The sequence below is a fragment of the Phocoena sinus genome, chromosome 11 (genome assembly GCF_008692025.1).
Source record: "Phocoena sinus isolate mPhoSin1 chromosome 11, mPhoSin1.pri, whole genome shotgun sequence".
NCBI classification, from domain to species: domain Eukaryota; kingdom Metazoa; phylum Chordata; class Mammalia; order Artiodactyla; family Phocoenidae; genus Phocoena; species Phocoena sinus.
The window spans coordinates 48,819,507-48,834,891 of NC_045773.1; the positions used below are offsets into that span (position 1 = coordinate 48,819,507).

General features: G+C 39.3%; 1 protein-coding gene and 1 non-coding gene across 3 annotated transcripts in view; one reads left to right on the forward strand and one right to left on the reverse strand.

The window, feature by feature from the left end:
* Positions 1 to 15,385, forward strand: part of MLH1 (mutL homolog 1) — a 51,568-nt gene that overhangs the window by 34,182 nt on the left and 2,001 nt on the right. For both annotated transcript variants that reach the window (XM_032648093.1, XM_032648092.1), the window contains 4 exons: positions 9,805 to 9,913; positions 10,786 to 10,849; positions 14,269 to 14,433; positions 14,996 to 15,088. In XM_032648093.1, coding sequence (XP_032503984.1) covers positions 9,805 to 9,913; positions 10,786 to 10,849; positions 14,269 to 14,433; positions 14,996 to 15,088 — 431 coding nt within the window. The remainder of the gene's footprint in view (positions 1 to 9,804; positions 9,914 to 10,785; positions 10,850 to 14,268; positions 14,434 to 14,995; positions 15,089 to 15,385) is intronic.
* On the reverse strand, positions 1,374 to 1,446 carry TRNAG-UCC. Its single transcript has one exon. It is a non-coding gene; the product is annotated as a tRNA-Gly (tRNA).

The following is a 15,385-nucleotide window of genomic DNA, read 5'->3' on the forward strand; positions in this document are numbered from 1 at the left end:
GATTTGCATTTCTTTAATAATTAGTGATGTCGAGCATCTTTTCATGTGCCTGTTGCCCATCTGTATGTCTTCTTTGAAGAAATGTCTATTTCGGTCTTCTGCCCATTTTTTGATTGGGTTGTTTGGGTCTTTTTTGATATTGAGCCGCATGAGTTGTTTGTAAATTTTGGAGATTAATCCCTTGTCAGTCGCGTTGTTTGCAGATATTTTCTCCCATTCTGTGGGTTGTCTTCTCGTTTTGTTTATAGTTTTCTTTGCTGTGCAAAAGCCTTTGAGTTTAATTAGGTCCCACTTGTTTATTTTTGTTTTTATTTCCATTATTCTAGAAGATGTATCAAAAAAGATATTGCTGTGATTTATGTCAGAGTGTTCTGCCTGTGTTTTCCTTTAAGAGTTTTATAGTATCCGGTCTTACTCAAAATGGGTTAAAGACATAAATATATGTCTTCTTTGGCAAAATGTCTATTTAGGTTTTCTGCCCCTTTTTTTTATTTTCGGTACGCAGGCCTCTCACTGTTGTGGCCTCTCCCGTTGCGGAGCACAGGCTCCGGACGCGCAGGCTCAGCGGCCATGGCTCACGGGCCCAGCTGCTCTGCGGCATGTGGGATCCTCCCGGACTGGGGCAGGAACCTGTGTCCCCTGCATCGGCAGGCGGACTCTCAACCACTGCGCCACCAGGGAAGCCCTTCTGCCCATTTTTTGATTGGGTTGTTTAGTTTTTTTGTTATTGAACTGTATGAGCTGTTTGTATATTTTGGATACTAGGCCTATTGGTTGCATTGTTTGCAAATATTTTCTCCCTGTTTGTCGCTTACCTTTCTTCTGTTTATGGTTTCCTTTGCTGTGCAAAAACTTCTAAGTTTGATTAGGTCCCATTTGTTTATTTTTGTTTTTATCTCTATTGCCTTGGGACACTGACCTAAGAAAACGTTGGTACAATTTATGTCAGAGTGTTTTGCCTTTGAGCTCTTCTAGGAGTTTTATGGTGTCATGTCTTAATGTTTAAGCCTTTAAGTCATTTTGAGTTTATTTTTGTGTATGGTGAGAGGGAGTGTTCTAACTTCATTGATTTACATGCAGCTGTCCAGTTTTCCCAGCACCACTTGCTGAAGAGACTGTCTTTTCCCCATAGTATATGCTTGCTTTTTTTGTCAAAGATTAATTGGCCATAGGTGTATGGGTTTATTTCTGGGCTCTATTCTGATCCATTGATCCATATGTCTGTTTTTGTCCCAATACCACGCTGTTTTTTTTTTGTTGCTGTTGTTCTGTGTTTATTTATTTATTTATTTGGCTGCACTGGGTGTTTGTTGCAGCATGTGGGATCTTTAGTTGTGGCATGTGGGCTCTTGGTTGCGGCATGCAGTATCTAATTCCCTGACCAGGGATCGAACCTGGGCCCCCTGCATTGGAAGTGCAGAGTCTTAACCACTGGGCCACCAGGGAAGTCCCATACCATGCTCTTTTGATTACTGTCACTTTGTAGTATGTCTGAAGTCTGGGAGGGTATGGCTCCTGCTTTGTTCTTTTTCTTCAGGATTGCTTTGGCAATTCTGGGTCTTTTATGGTTCCATATGAATTTTATGATTATTTTTTTAGTTCTGTGAAAAATATCATGGGTAATTTGATAGGGATTGCATTAAATCTGTAGATTGTTGTGGGAAGTATGGCTATTTTAACAATATTAATTCTTCCAATCCAAGAGCATGGGATATGTTTCCACTTCTTTGAATCTTCAGTTTCTTTTATTAATGTTTTATAGTTCTCAGTGTATAGGTTTTTCACCTCCTTGGTCAGGTTTATTCCTAAATATTTTATTTTGGGGGGTGCGATTTTGAAAGGTGTTGTTTTTTTACATTCTCTTTCTGATATTTCATTGTTAGTGTAAAGAAATGCAACCAATTTCTGTGTGTTAATCTTGTATCCTGCTACCTTATTGAATTCATTTATCAGTTTTAGTAGTTTTTGTGTGGAGTCTTTAGGGTTTTCTGTATATAGAATCATGTTACCTGCATATAATGACAATTTTACCTCTTCCCTTCCAATTTGGATACCTTTTATTTCTTTTTCTTATCTGATTGCAGTGACTAGGTCTTGCAATAGTATGTTGAATAGAAGAGGCGAGAGTGGGCATCCTTGTCTTTTTCCAGATTTTAGTGGGAAGGCTTTCAGCTTTTCACTGTTTTTAGTATTATATGGGCTGTGGATTTGTCATAAATAGCTTTTATTATGTTGAGATATGTTTCCTCTATGCCCACTTTTGTAAGTTTTTTTTTATCATGAATGGATGTAGAATTTTGTCAAATGCTTTCTTTGCATCTATTGAGATGATCATGTGGTTTTTGTCTTTTCTTTTGTTTCTGTGGTGTATCACATTGATTGATTTGCAAATGTTGAACCATTCTTGTGAACTTGGGATGAATCCCACTTGACTGGTGTATGATCTTTTTTATGTGTTGTTGGATTTGGTTTGCTAATATTTTTTTGAGAACTTTTACATCTATATTCATCAAAGATATTGGCCTCTAATTTTCTTTTTTTGGTGGTGTCTTTGGTTTTAGTGTCATAGGTGATGGTGGCTTCATAGAATGTCTTTGGGAGTGTTCTTATCAATGTTTTGGAAGAGTTTGGGAAGGATCAGTATAAGTTCTTTGTAGGTTTGGTAGAATTTGCCTGTGAAGCCATCTGGTCGTGGACGTTCATTAGTAGTGATTGGTCTGTTCAAATTATCTGTTTCTTCTTGATTCAGTTTTGGTGGGCTGTATGTTTCTAGAAACTTGTCTATTTCTTCTAGGTTGTTGTATTTGTTGGCATAGTATTCCCTTATGGTTTTTTGTACTTCTCTGGTGTTGGTTGTTAGGTCTCCTTTTTCATTTCTTATCTTGTTTATTTGGGTTCTCTCTCTTTTCTTCTTGGTGAGCCTGGCCAGAGGTTTGTCGATATTGTTTAACCTTTTAAAGAACCAGCTCTTGGTTTATTGATTTTTTTCTATTTTTTTTAATCTCTATTTTATTTATTTTCTCTCTGATCTTGAGTATTTCTTTCCTTCTGCTGACTAGGTTTTGTTCTTCTTTTTCTAATTCTTTTAAGTGGTATATTATGTTGTTTGAGATTTTTCTTGTTTTTTGAGGAAGGTCTATATGGCTGTGAACTTCACTCTAAGAAAGGGTTTTGCTGCATCCCATAGATTTTGTATGGTTGTATTTTTATTGTCATTCATATCAAGGTATTTTAAAATTTTCTTTGATTTCATTATTGACCTGCTGGGTTTTTTTAGTAGCATGTTGTTTAGTCTCCATGTAATTGTTTTTTTTTTCTTTCACTGTTGTGGCCTCTCCCGTTGTGGAGCACAGTCTCCAGACGCACAGCCTCAGTGGCCATGGCTCACAGGCCTAGCTGCTCCACGGCATGTGGGATCTTCCCGGACCGGGGCACGAACCCGTGTCCCCTGCATCAGCAGCGAACTCTCAACCACTGTGCCACCAGGGAAGCCCTACATGTAATCGTTTTTTCCATATTCCTGTGGTTGATTTCTAGTTTCATGCTGTTGTGGTCAGAAAAGATGCTCGAGACAATTTCTATATCCTTAAATTTGTTGAGGCTTGTTTTGTGCCCTAGTATGTGGTCAATCCTAGAGAATGTTCCATATGCACTTGGAAAGAATTTCTTTTTTTTTTGGATGTAATGTCCTGAAAATATCAATTAAGTCTAATTAACTGTTCTATTGTATTATTTAGGATCTCTGTTGCCTCACTGATTTTCTGTCCAGAATATCTGTCCATTGATGTGAGTGGGACGTTAAAGTTTCCTACTGTTATTGTATTTTTGTCAATTTCTCCCTTTATGTCTTTTAGTATTTGTCTTATGTATTTGGGTGCTCCTGTATTAGTTGCATATATGTTGACCTGTATTAGGTGCATATATGAATGTAATAATCCTCTTTTTGTATTAATTCTTTTATTGTTACATAGTGTCCTTAGATCTTTCTTCGTGGCTTTTGTTTTAAAGTCTATCTTGTCTGATATGAATATTACAACCCCTGCTTTCTTTTCATTTCAGTTTGCATGAAATACCTATTTCCATCTCCTCACTTTCAATCTATGTGTGTCCTTTCCTCTAAAGTGGGTCTTTTGTAGGCAGCATATTATAGGCTCTTGCTTTTTTATCCAATCTCCCACTCTGTCTTTTGATTGGAGTGTTTAGTCCATTGACATTTAAGGTAATTATTGATAGATATGTATTTATTGCCATTTTAAACTTTGTTTTCCCTTTGATTTTATATTTCTTCTTTGTCCCTTTTTTGTTTTTCCTTTTGTGGTTTGATGATTTTCTTTTGTATTATGCTTATGTTCTCTTCTTTTTGGTTTTTGTGAATCTATTGTATGTTTTTGATTTGTGGTTACCATTTTTCAAGTATATTAACCCCTTCCTATATCTACTTGTCTTAGACTGGTAGTCATTTAGGCTCAAACATATTCTAGGGAATGAAAAAAAAATCTACATTTTCTTACTTTTCTCCTCCACATTTTATGATTTTGATCTCCTTATTTACATCTTCATGTTCATCCTTTTGCTGTTTCATTGTGGTTATTATTAGTTTCACAGAATTTTTTTTTAATCTGTGTACTGGCTTATTTAGGTGATTTGCTTTCTGATTGTGATTTTCTCTTTCCTATGGATTCTTTTCTATTTAGAGAAAACCTTTCAATATTTCCTTTAGGATAGGTTTAGTATTGCTGTATTCTTTTAGTTTTTGCTTGTCTGAGAAATTCTTTATCCCTCCTTCTATTCTAAATGATAATCTTGCTGGGTAGAGTATCCTAGGTTGCAGATGTTTCCCTTTTAGGACTTTGGATGTATCTTTCCACTCCCTTCTGTCCTGCAGTGTTTCTGTCGAGAAATCAGCTGATAGCCTTATGGGGGTTCCCTTGCCTCCTTTGTTTTTCTCTTGCTGCCTTTAGAATCCTCTCTTTAACTTTTGCCATTTTTATTATAATATGTCTTGGTGTAGGTCTGTTTGGGTTTACCTTGTTTGGGATCCTCTGTGCTTCCTGTACCTGGATATCTGTTTCCTTCTTTAGGTTTGGGAAGTTTTCAGCCGTAATTTCTTCAAATACATTTTTGATCCCCTTTTCTCTTTCTTCCCCTTCTGGACTCCTTATTATGCATACATTGGCACAATTTATATTATCCCGTAGGTCTCTTATGTTGCTTTCATTTTTTTTTTTTTTTTTTTTTCATTTGGCTTTCTGTCTGCTGTTCTGATTGGGTCATTTCCATTATTCTATCTTCCTGGTTACTTATTCATTCTTCTGCATTATTTATTCTTCTATTCATTGTCTTTGGTTCAGTTTTCATCTCAGCAAATGAGTTTTCTAACTTTTCTTGGTCCCTCTTTATAGCTTCTAGTTCCTTTTTACAGTACTCTGCATTTCTGTCAATAGCCTTTCTAAATTCCTTCAGTATTTTCATTATCTCCTTTTTGAACTCAGTGTCTATTAGACTGAAGAGGTCTGTTTCATTGTTTGTTATTTCAGGGGAATTCTCTTGGTCTTTTAATTGGGAGTGGTTCCTCTGCTTCTTCATTTTACTTATAGTTCTCTTGCTCTATGAGTTTAGGAGAAACAATTATCTGCTGTGGTCTTGGAGGGCTATTTATATGTGGAAGCCTCCCTGTGTAGCTTGTGTGGGTTTAAGAGTTTTTGGTGTGAGGTCTGTTTTTAGTCTGGATGTCTGCTACCTCTTTCCTTAGTGTGTGCTGGCCGTTACCTCTTGATAGTGGATGTGCAGATATTGTGGCTGGTGCCTGGTCGTGGAGTTCTCAGTGGCAGTGGCAGCTCACGTGTGCCCCCAGAGCGCATGGTTAGAATGGAGGTGGCTCGGGACTGCTCCTGGAGTCTGGGAGGGCAAGGTGCGCAGCTCGAGACTGCTCCTGAAGTCCAGGGAGCAGCAGCGACTTGTGACTGCTCCTGGAGCTCGTGTAGGCAGTGTCTTGCTGCCTTAGAGCTCTCGCGGGTAGAAAGGCTGTAATGGTGGTTCCCGCCCCTCCCCTCACGCACTACTGACACAATGGCACCTGGCCTCTAAGGCAGCCCAGGCTTCCTCTGCATACACCATCAGGTGTGGTTGCACCAGGCTCCAGCCCCTTCAGGCTGTTTCTGTGCAGTCCATCCCAGTCCTCTCTCTGGGTCTGATCTCTGAAGCTCAAGCTTCCGCACCCAGCCCCGCCTGTATCGGCAGATAGGTGTCTCAGGCTCAGAAGTGCAGAGCTGTGGTACTGACTGTGCATGTCTTTCTCTGTTCTAACTGCTGCAGACTGGTTGCTGTGTTCTCTGAGGTTCTGAAGCTCCCCCTCTGTCCTGGTTGATTCCCCGCTGGTGACGGGACTTCCCAGGCTACGGGAACCTTTCATCTTTTACAGCTTCATCCCAGGGATGCAGGTCCTGTCCCGATTCCTTTCTTGCTTTCTTATTTATTTATTTAATTTTTGCCTTACTTGGTTACGTGGAGATTTTCTTGCCCTTTCAGAGGTCTAAGGTCTTCTGCCAGTGTTCAGTAGGTATCCTGTGAGAATTGTTCACATGTAGATGTATTTTTGTTGTATCTGTGGGAGGAGGTGAGCTTCACGTCCTAGTACTCTGCCATCTTGATCACTCCTCTGCCACACATTGGCCTTTTAATCTTATTTAGGAAATTCTTTCTATCTCTGGGATAATTAAATCTATATTCTTATATTATCTCCTAAAATGCTTATACTTAAATCTCTAGTCCACCTGGAATTAATTTTTGGTATATGGTGTTACAGTCACAGTTTCCATGTGAATATCTCATTGTTCCATGTTATGTTGTTACTGTCAGTTTGTTTGGGTTTAACCAATATTTTCTGCTCATAATTCTTTTCCTCAGACCTTTCATGGTCTGCCCTAAGCACCTCCTTCTGTGGGGCCTGAGATGGCAAGCTGAGTTTTGCTTTGTCTAATCCATCTTTATTTTGATAAGTTTCTTTGCTGGGTTTAAAATTCCAGATTGGCAATTATTTTTTCTCAGTGCATTGAAGGTGTTATTTTATCAGTCATTGGCTTCTACTGTTGCTGTTGAAAATTCAGCTGTCAGTCTTATATTTTAATACTTTGTGGGTATTCTCTCTTTTCTCTCTGAGAGCTTTTAAGATCTCTTTAGTATCCTGCTTATCTCAGGTGTGGATTTTGTTGGGCTTCCTGGAGCTGAGGTTTGGTGTCTTTCATCACTTCTGGGATATTCTCTGATCTTTTGTCTTGAGAGTCTCCAGTTACTGTCTCTCCCTGTTCCCTGCCCCTTCCGGGACTTACTTACATATTTATTCTTCTCCATATTGCATAAGCTATCTTTCATATTTTCCATTTCTTTGTCTCTCTGTGCTGCACTTTGGATAATTTTTTTAGATCTACCTTACCATTAATTACCTTGCCAACTTTGTCCACTCTGTTCAGTCTATCTTGATTTTTTTTTAAAGAGTATTTTCCCCCTTTATTGTGGTAATGTTCATGCCATTTTTTTTTTTTTAGACAATTTATTTAATTTTGGCTGTTGGGTCTTCGTTTCTGTGCGAGGGCTTTCTCTAGTTGTGGCAAGCGGGGGCCACTCTTCATCGCGGTGCGTGGGCCTCTCACTATCGCGGCCTCTCTTGTTGCAGAGCACAGGCTCCAGACGCACAGGCTCAGTAGTTGTGGCTCACGGGCCTAGTTGCTCCACGGCATGTGGGATCCTCCCAGACCAGGGCTCGAACCCGTGTCCCCTGCATTAGCAGGCAGATTATCAACCACTGCGCCACCAGGGAAGCCCCAGTCTATCTTGATTTTTAATTTCAGTTATTATACTTTTTATTTTTAGAAATTTTGTTTTTTTTGAAATCTCCTTGATCATTTTTAATAGAAATTATTTTTATTAACTTTGGTTTAAATTTTTAAGATTGAGTCAGAATAAAATCATTTTCCCCATTGTTTACCATGGTATTTTGACCCCCACCTGTTAGCATATTAAAATACAAAAGATGTTGTATCACGTGACCTTGCCAAAGGTGCAGATAGAGACAGTTCTACTTTTTTCCTTTCATATTTTTATACTGTTTCCTTGCCTCACTACAGTGGTTAGGACCCCCAGTACAACGTCAAATAGGATGAGTGAGCATGGGTGTTAATTATCTTGTTCTCCATTGTGGAAAGAACACATTCAGTATTTCACCATTAAACATGATGTTAGCTGGAGGTTTTCCATAGATGCCCTTTTCAGATTAAGGAAGTTATTTTCTGTTCCTAGTTTGTTGAGAGTTTTTAATTATAAATTGTTGTTGTCTAATACTCTTTCTATATCTAAAATGATCATGTGTTTCTCATTTATTCTGTTAATATGGTGAGATTTTCCAGATGCTAAATCACCTTGCTTTCCTGGGCTTATCTCTTCTTGATTGTATTATTCTTTTTTTTTTTTAATATATTGCTGGATTTAATTTGCTGATGTTTTGTTTAGGATTTTTGCACCTATGACTGTAAAGGATATTGGTCTAAAATTTTCCTTTTTTCAGTGTCTTCTCAGGTTTGGTATTAGGGTTATGCTAACCTTGTGAGGTAGGAATTATTCTTCCTTTATTTTTTGAAAGAGTTTATGTAAGATTGGTGTTATTTCTGTTTCCTTTTTCTATTTATTTTTTAAATTGCACTATAGTTGATTTACAATATTGTTTCAGATGTACAGCAGTCATTCAGTTACACACACACACACACACACACACACACACACACATATTCTTTTTCAGATTCTTTTCCATTCTAGGTTATTACAAGATGTTGAATATAGTTCACTGTGGTATGCAGTAGATCCTTGTTTTATATATAGTAGTGTATATCTGTTAATCCCATAATCCTAATTCATCCCCACCTGCTTTCCTCTTTGGTAATCATAAATTTTTCTTTGTGTGTGAGTCTGTTTGTTTTGTAAATAAGTTTATTTGTATTATATTTTAGATTCCACATGTAAGTGATATCATATATTTGTCTTTCCTTGATCAGTTTTGATAGTCTCCTGTCACTTATTCAATGTTTTAATACCTCTTAAGCATACTGAACATGCTTATTATTTTATCATCTTTGCCAATATTTCCAGTCTCTAAAACTTGGCAGATGTGATTCTGTGATTTCTTCTGGATTCTAATTCTTGGTGCCTAGTTTCTTTGTGTGTTTTGTAACTTTTTGACCACTAAGTCCTGGTACTTTATCTGTGAGGAATTATTTGAAGTCTGGGTTGAAGATGAATTTCTCCAGAGAGAATTTGCATTTGATTCTATCAGGAACCTGGAGGAACAGTCAGCCCTGGAATCAGTTTAAACTAAAATCTCCACTTTAAGTTGTCAAGCAACCTGCTTAGTGTGAATCCTGGCTGCAAAAGAGGGGAAGTGGCCTCCTGTTACAGTCCACATTTCACACCATTCCTAGGCTTCTGTTTTTCTTTCTCTACACCTCAGAGCCTGCAAAAACTGAAGTTCTTGATACCTGCAGTTCCTCCAGTGTCTTTGGATAAAGCTGGTTTCAGAGCTCTTGTTACTTCTCTGGCTTCCTGCTTTGTCTTGGATGGTGATCTTTGAGTATTCCTAAATCTTTTGGCAATTCCTTGTTGCATTTTGAAAGATTAGTTCTATCTTATTCCTTCTTCGTGTGTACTTTCAGCAAGAGGTTCCATTCAGGTACCTGTTTGTTGTCTCTAGTTCTGGTGCTTTGGGCTGCAGAGAGGTGTTGGTGGGGTGCAGTTACTGACCTGTGTCTTGTTTTCCAGCTCTCCGGGAGGTGCTGCGTAACCACTCATTTGTGGGCTGTGTGAATCCGCAATGGGCCTTGGCACAGCATCAGACCAAGTTATACCTTCTCAACACCACCAAACTTAGGTAAATCGGTGCGAATGTGAAAAAAGCAGAGCTGCTAGAAGAGTAGTCCTGGAGGCAGAGGCAGGAAAACCTGGGGAGAGCAGGATGACATAGTTGGAAAGGGCCCTGGCTTTAGTCACATGTCGTTTCACATCTGGGCTCAACCATTTACCATTTATGTGACCATGGACAAGTCACTTTCCTAATCTGTGTCTCGGATTTCTCATCTGTAAGATGAGAAATTTGGGTTATTACTACTTAACTTGCAGGGTTTTGTGAAGGTAAAATTACATGAGATGCCTGGGTTTGGTAGATGCCCAGTGCTCAATAAAAGTTGGCTGCTGTGAACTGGGTGCTAAGGGCTTAGTGCTGGTGGAGCATTGCAGCGTGTGCTGTGTACAGCAGGGTACTGTGGGAGATGCTTTGGCGGACGTCTGCTGCACCGCCCACTCTCAGCCCTTTAAGTCCAACTGATTGGATTTAAAACCGGGGTCACGTCCCTGCCCTCCCTATACAGCCCATATTTTTTAAATGGTGAGTTGTAAAAGAAGTCATTTATAGGATTCTTTGCAAGTGGGGAAAAGGTGAGCAAACAAAAACTCCTTCTTAACTTTATCACTACTGAGTGTTAGAACCTTTTACAGCACCAGAGGGGTGGGGACAGAGCACGGGTGATGACAAGGCAGATGGTCTTAGTGGTCTGACCTGTGTGCAGAGGCCGGCCACCAAAGCCCTGGTGGAGCAGGAGATCCCAGGACTGTTAGAAAGGCCACCGCGAAGCAGCACATCTCTGTCCTACCCGTCTCGGGTTATCTCTCCCATTTTGTCCCTACTGCTTGGCTCTGAAGCATGGATTCAGCTTTTCCTTAATGTCACTTCATTTTTATTTTCAGTGAAGAACTGTTCTATCAGATTCTCATTTATGATTTTGCCAATTTTGGTGTTCTGAGGTTATCGGTAAGTTTATTTCCTGGTTCTCATTTCTGAAACTTCAACAACTGGTCATTTCTGAAAATAGCTCTGCCTTATTATCTTATTTGTAGTATATTAAATTTTTCTAAATATGCTTAGAATAGTTTATTGTATGATTTGCATATGGAGGTATCTTCATATAGTTTTATACAAAGCAGAACAGTCATTTGGTAGCCAACTTAAATGTTTATTATTATTATTATAGAAATTAATACATATCTACTTAAGAAAACTTGGAAAGAGATAAAAATAGAAGTAAACATTCTTTAAAGCCCATGACCCAAACACAACTCCAGCTAACAAGTTTAGTCCATTTCTTTCAAGACCTTGTCATTGCCTAATTTTAATTTAGAGTTAAAAATCATACTATGTAGTTTCATGTCTGCTTTTTACATCTGACATACTCTACAAAAAACCCTCTGGAATTTTTATTGGGATTGTGTTGAATCTATGGATCAATTTGGGGAGAAAATCTTTTGTTAATTTATCCCTTAATATTTCATATTTTTTGGATACTATTGTGACATTTTTATAAATTGTCAATCATTTGTTGCTAGTATCTAGAAATACAAGTGTTTTGGTACATTAATCTTATATCTTGTGACCTAGTTAAACTCACTTAGTAGTTCTAGTAGCTTTTTTATTGACTCCAGCAGATTTTCTACATAGATGATCATAGCATCTGTGAGTAAAGACAGTTTTATTCCTTCCTTTCCAATTTGGATGCCTTTTCTTACTTTCGCTTGCTTGATTACACTGGCAAGAAGCTTAGTACAAGGTTGAACAGTAGTGGTGAGAATGGAAATCCTTCTTATTCCTGATCTTGGGGGAAGCATTCAGCTTTTGACTATGAAGTAAGCTTTCTGCCATCCGTAGGTTTTTTGGAGATGACCCTTAGGCGGTTGAGGAAGTTCCCTTCTATTCCTTGTTTGCTCAGAGTTTTTATTCAGGAATGGATGCTGAATTTTTTCAGATGCTTCCTCTATATCTGTTCAGATAATTGTATGGTTTTCCTTTTTTTAGTTTGTTACTATAGTGAATTACATTGATTGATTTTCATATTTTAAACCAGTCTTGCATTCCTGGGGTGAACCCTGCTTGTACATGATGTATTACTATTACCCTTTTTATATATTACTGGAATTGATTTGTCAAAATTTCGCTTACAACTTTTTTTTTTTTGGCTGGGCTGCGCGTCTTGTGGGATCTTAGTTCCCTGATCAGGGATTAAACCCAGGCCCCGGCAGTGAAAGTGTGGAGTCCTAACCACTGGACCACCAGGGAAGTCCCTTGTTTACAACTCGTAACATCTGCATTCACGAATGATATTGGTGTGTAGTTTTCTTGTATTGTCTTTGTCTGGTTTTGGTATGGGGTAATGCTGGCCTCATAGAATGAGTTGGGAAATACCTTTTCCTTTTCCATCATCCGAAAGAGTTTGTGTAGAATTGTTTATTCCTTAAATGTTTGGTAAAATTCATCAGTGAAGCCATCTGGGCCTGGAGATTTCCTCACAGGAAGATTTTTAACTAAAAATTCAATTTCTTTCATAGATATAGAGCTATTCATGTTAGCTTTTTCTTGAGTGAGCCTTGGTATTTGGTTTCTTTCAAGAAATTTGTCCGTTTAAGTTTTCAAATTTACTGCCATAAAGTTCAGAATATTTTTTATTCTTTTAATGTCTGTAGATCTGTACTGATGTACTGTATTCTGTCATTCCTAATCTTGGTAATTTATATCTTTTTAACTTGATCAGTCTGGCTGAGGGTTTGATCTCAACTGAATTTTTGTTTCATTGATTTTTCTGTTAATTTTCTGATTTCTATTTCATTGCTACCTGCTCTGATCTTTATATTTCCTTTCCTCTACTTACTTTAAGTTTAATTTGTTTTTCTGTTTCAGAAGCTGAGGTCACTGATTTGAGATCTTTCTTTTCTAGTATAGGTGCTAAGTACTATAAATTTCTCCCAAGTGCTGCTTTAGCAGCTTCCCACACATTTTGATAAGTTGTTTTCATTTTCATTCAGTTCAGAATACTTTCTAAATTCCCTTTTGATTTTTTCTTTGACCCTCGCATTATTTAGAAGTATATTACTTAGTTTCTAATTACTTGGGGATTTTCCAGAGATCTGGTATTGATTTCTAATTTAATTCCATTTTTAAAAAGTTATTTGTTTCATTTTATTTTTTGGCTGCATTGAGTCTTCGTTGCTGAACGTGGGCTTTCTGTAATTGCTGCAAGCAGGGGCTACTCTTCGTTGTGGTGTGTGGGCTTCTCATTGCGGTTGCTTTTCTTGTTGCGGAGCACGGGCTCTAGGTGCGCGGGCTTCAGTAGTTGTGGCTTGTGGGCTCTAGAGCGCAGGCTCAGTAGTTGTGGCGCACGGTCTTAGTTGCTCCTTGGCATGTGGGATCTTCCCGGACCAGGACTCGAACCCATGTCCCCTGTGTTGGTAGGCGGATTCTCAACCACCGCGCCACCAGGGAACCCCTTAATTCCATTTTTGCAGAGAACATATTGGAATCCTTTTACACTTATTGAGACTTGTTTTGTGGCCCAGAATATAGTCTATGTTGGTAAATACTTTATGTGCACTTGAAAATGGGCTTGTTGAGTAGAATATTCTATAAATGGCAGGTGTATCAAGTTGATAGTGATGCTCAAATCTTCTGTATCCTGATTTTCTTGTTCTGTCAATTATTGGGGTAAGGATATTGAAGCCTCCATGTAGTTGTGTCTATTTCTCTTCACAGTTGTGTTTTATCCTTCATATATTTTAAAGCTCTGTTATTGAGTGCATAAACATTTAGGATTGTTAGGTCTTTTTGTTAATTGACTCCTCTGTTGTTATGAAAAAGTAAGAACAGTGTATTGTGGGTTTATAATATGTAAAATGTATGACAACAGTTACAATGTCTGAAGGAGAGAAATGGAAGAAAATTTAGGCATCTTATTTTTCACAATAGATTACTGTCTTCTTCCTAATCAGATGATTTACCTGAAATGTCATTGGATTTAACTCACTCTCCCTCCCCCTTGCTTTAGTTATGGGTAAGGCAGTAGGAAGAAATGAATGATCTGCTTCGTGTCTACCTTGTGATTTTCTAGAAATACGAAATTGGGGTCCCTAAAGCTACACAGAAGGAAAGTGCCTCCTCACGGCCTCGCCTTTCCCACCTGTTCAGCAGGTCTTTTTGTTGGTCACACCTTCTCTGTTGCAATGGCCATTGGTGAGGAGGAGGATGAGCTTCTGTTGTGGATTTTCAGGTGTTTTCTTTGGGAGAACTGCAGAATGAGTGTTAGATTTGTCGCTTCTCACCTGCTGTTGTGAAGATGGTTTTGTGGGAATTCAGGCTGCGTTGGATGCCCTGTTATGCTCACCCCTAATGTTTTTGATCCTTCCTAGGAGCCAGCACCACTCTTTGACCTTGCCATGCTTGCCTTAGATAGTCCTGAGAGTGGCTGGACAGAGGAAGATGGTCCCAAAGAAGGACTTGCTGAATACATTGTTGAGTTTCTGAAAAAGAAGGCTGAGATGCTTGCAGACTACTTCTCTTTGGAGATTGATGAGGTGGGCGACGGTCATTTTTATACCTCCATTGTATTCTTCAGATAAGAGTCAAGTTCTGTAGTTTGGTCCAGGATCAGGACAAGAAGGCTGGGCCCCCTCTCAGAAGCAGCCTGTGACCTCTGTGACATCTTCACTCCCTATTTGTGTTTCTAGGTTCCACAACTTTTATCATCCATTCGTGCCCATTCCTGTCCCCAGGGTGCAGGACCCAGGCAGGAGGGAGAGCTGAATCCCACTGCCCCTGCAGGCCCCAGTGAAGGAAATGATGCTTTGCCACTTGCTCTAAGAGGTTTCTTCCTCTTACCCCTTGATTTCTGGGGCTTTCCTTGATGTGTTCTTTGGTTGGTGAGCAGATCCAAAGAGAAGGTGGCTCTGCTACATGTCAGGACAGAAAGCTCTAAGTGCTTAGTTCTGCTGCCCCCAGTGCCCAGCCTGGTCAAGCACCTGGTTGCCCAGAACGGCTGGTCTGAGGACAAGACCTGGAGGAAGCACCAGGGAGAATTTGTTTAAACTGTAACGGCATGATTTCTTATCCCCTGTCCTGGCCTTTTTCCACAAGCAGGAAGGGAACCTGGTTGGATTACCCCTTCTGATCGACAACTACGTGCCCCCCTTGGAGGGTCTGCCTATCTTCATTCTCCGACTGGCCACTGAGGCAAGTGATGGAGCCAATCCTGATGACAGTCCTGTGGGTGTGTGAGTGTGTGTGTGGGGTGGGGGCGGGGAGGGCACATGGCCCTGCTGTCGTCTGCAATGATGAAGAGGAAAAGGGTAGCATGGCTAAGGTCCCTCTCATCCCTGCCCACCCACAGCAATACTCAGTAGTTCCAACTTACAGCTTTAATGCCTAAAAAGTCACGTTTAGTTTTTAAGTTGTCTGTTATCTCCATTTAGAAATGAAATGTGTTTAAAGCATGTACCTATGTTGAGGTATTGAATTCTCTCTTTGGAG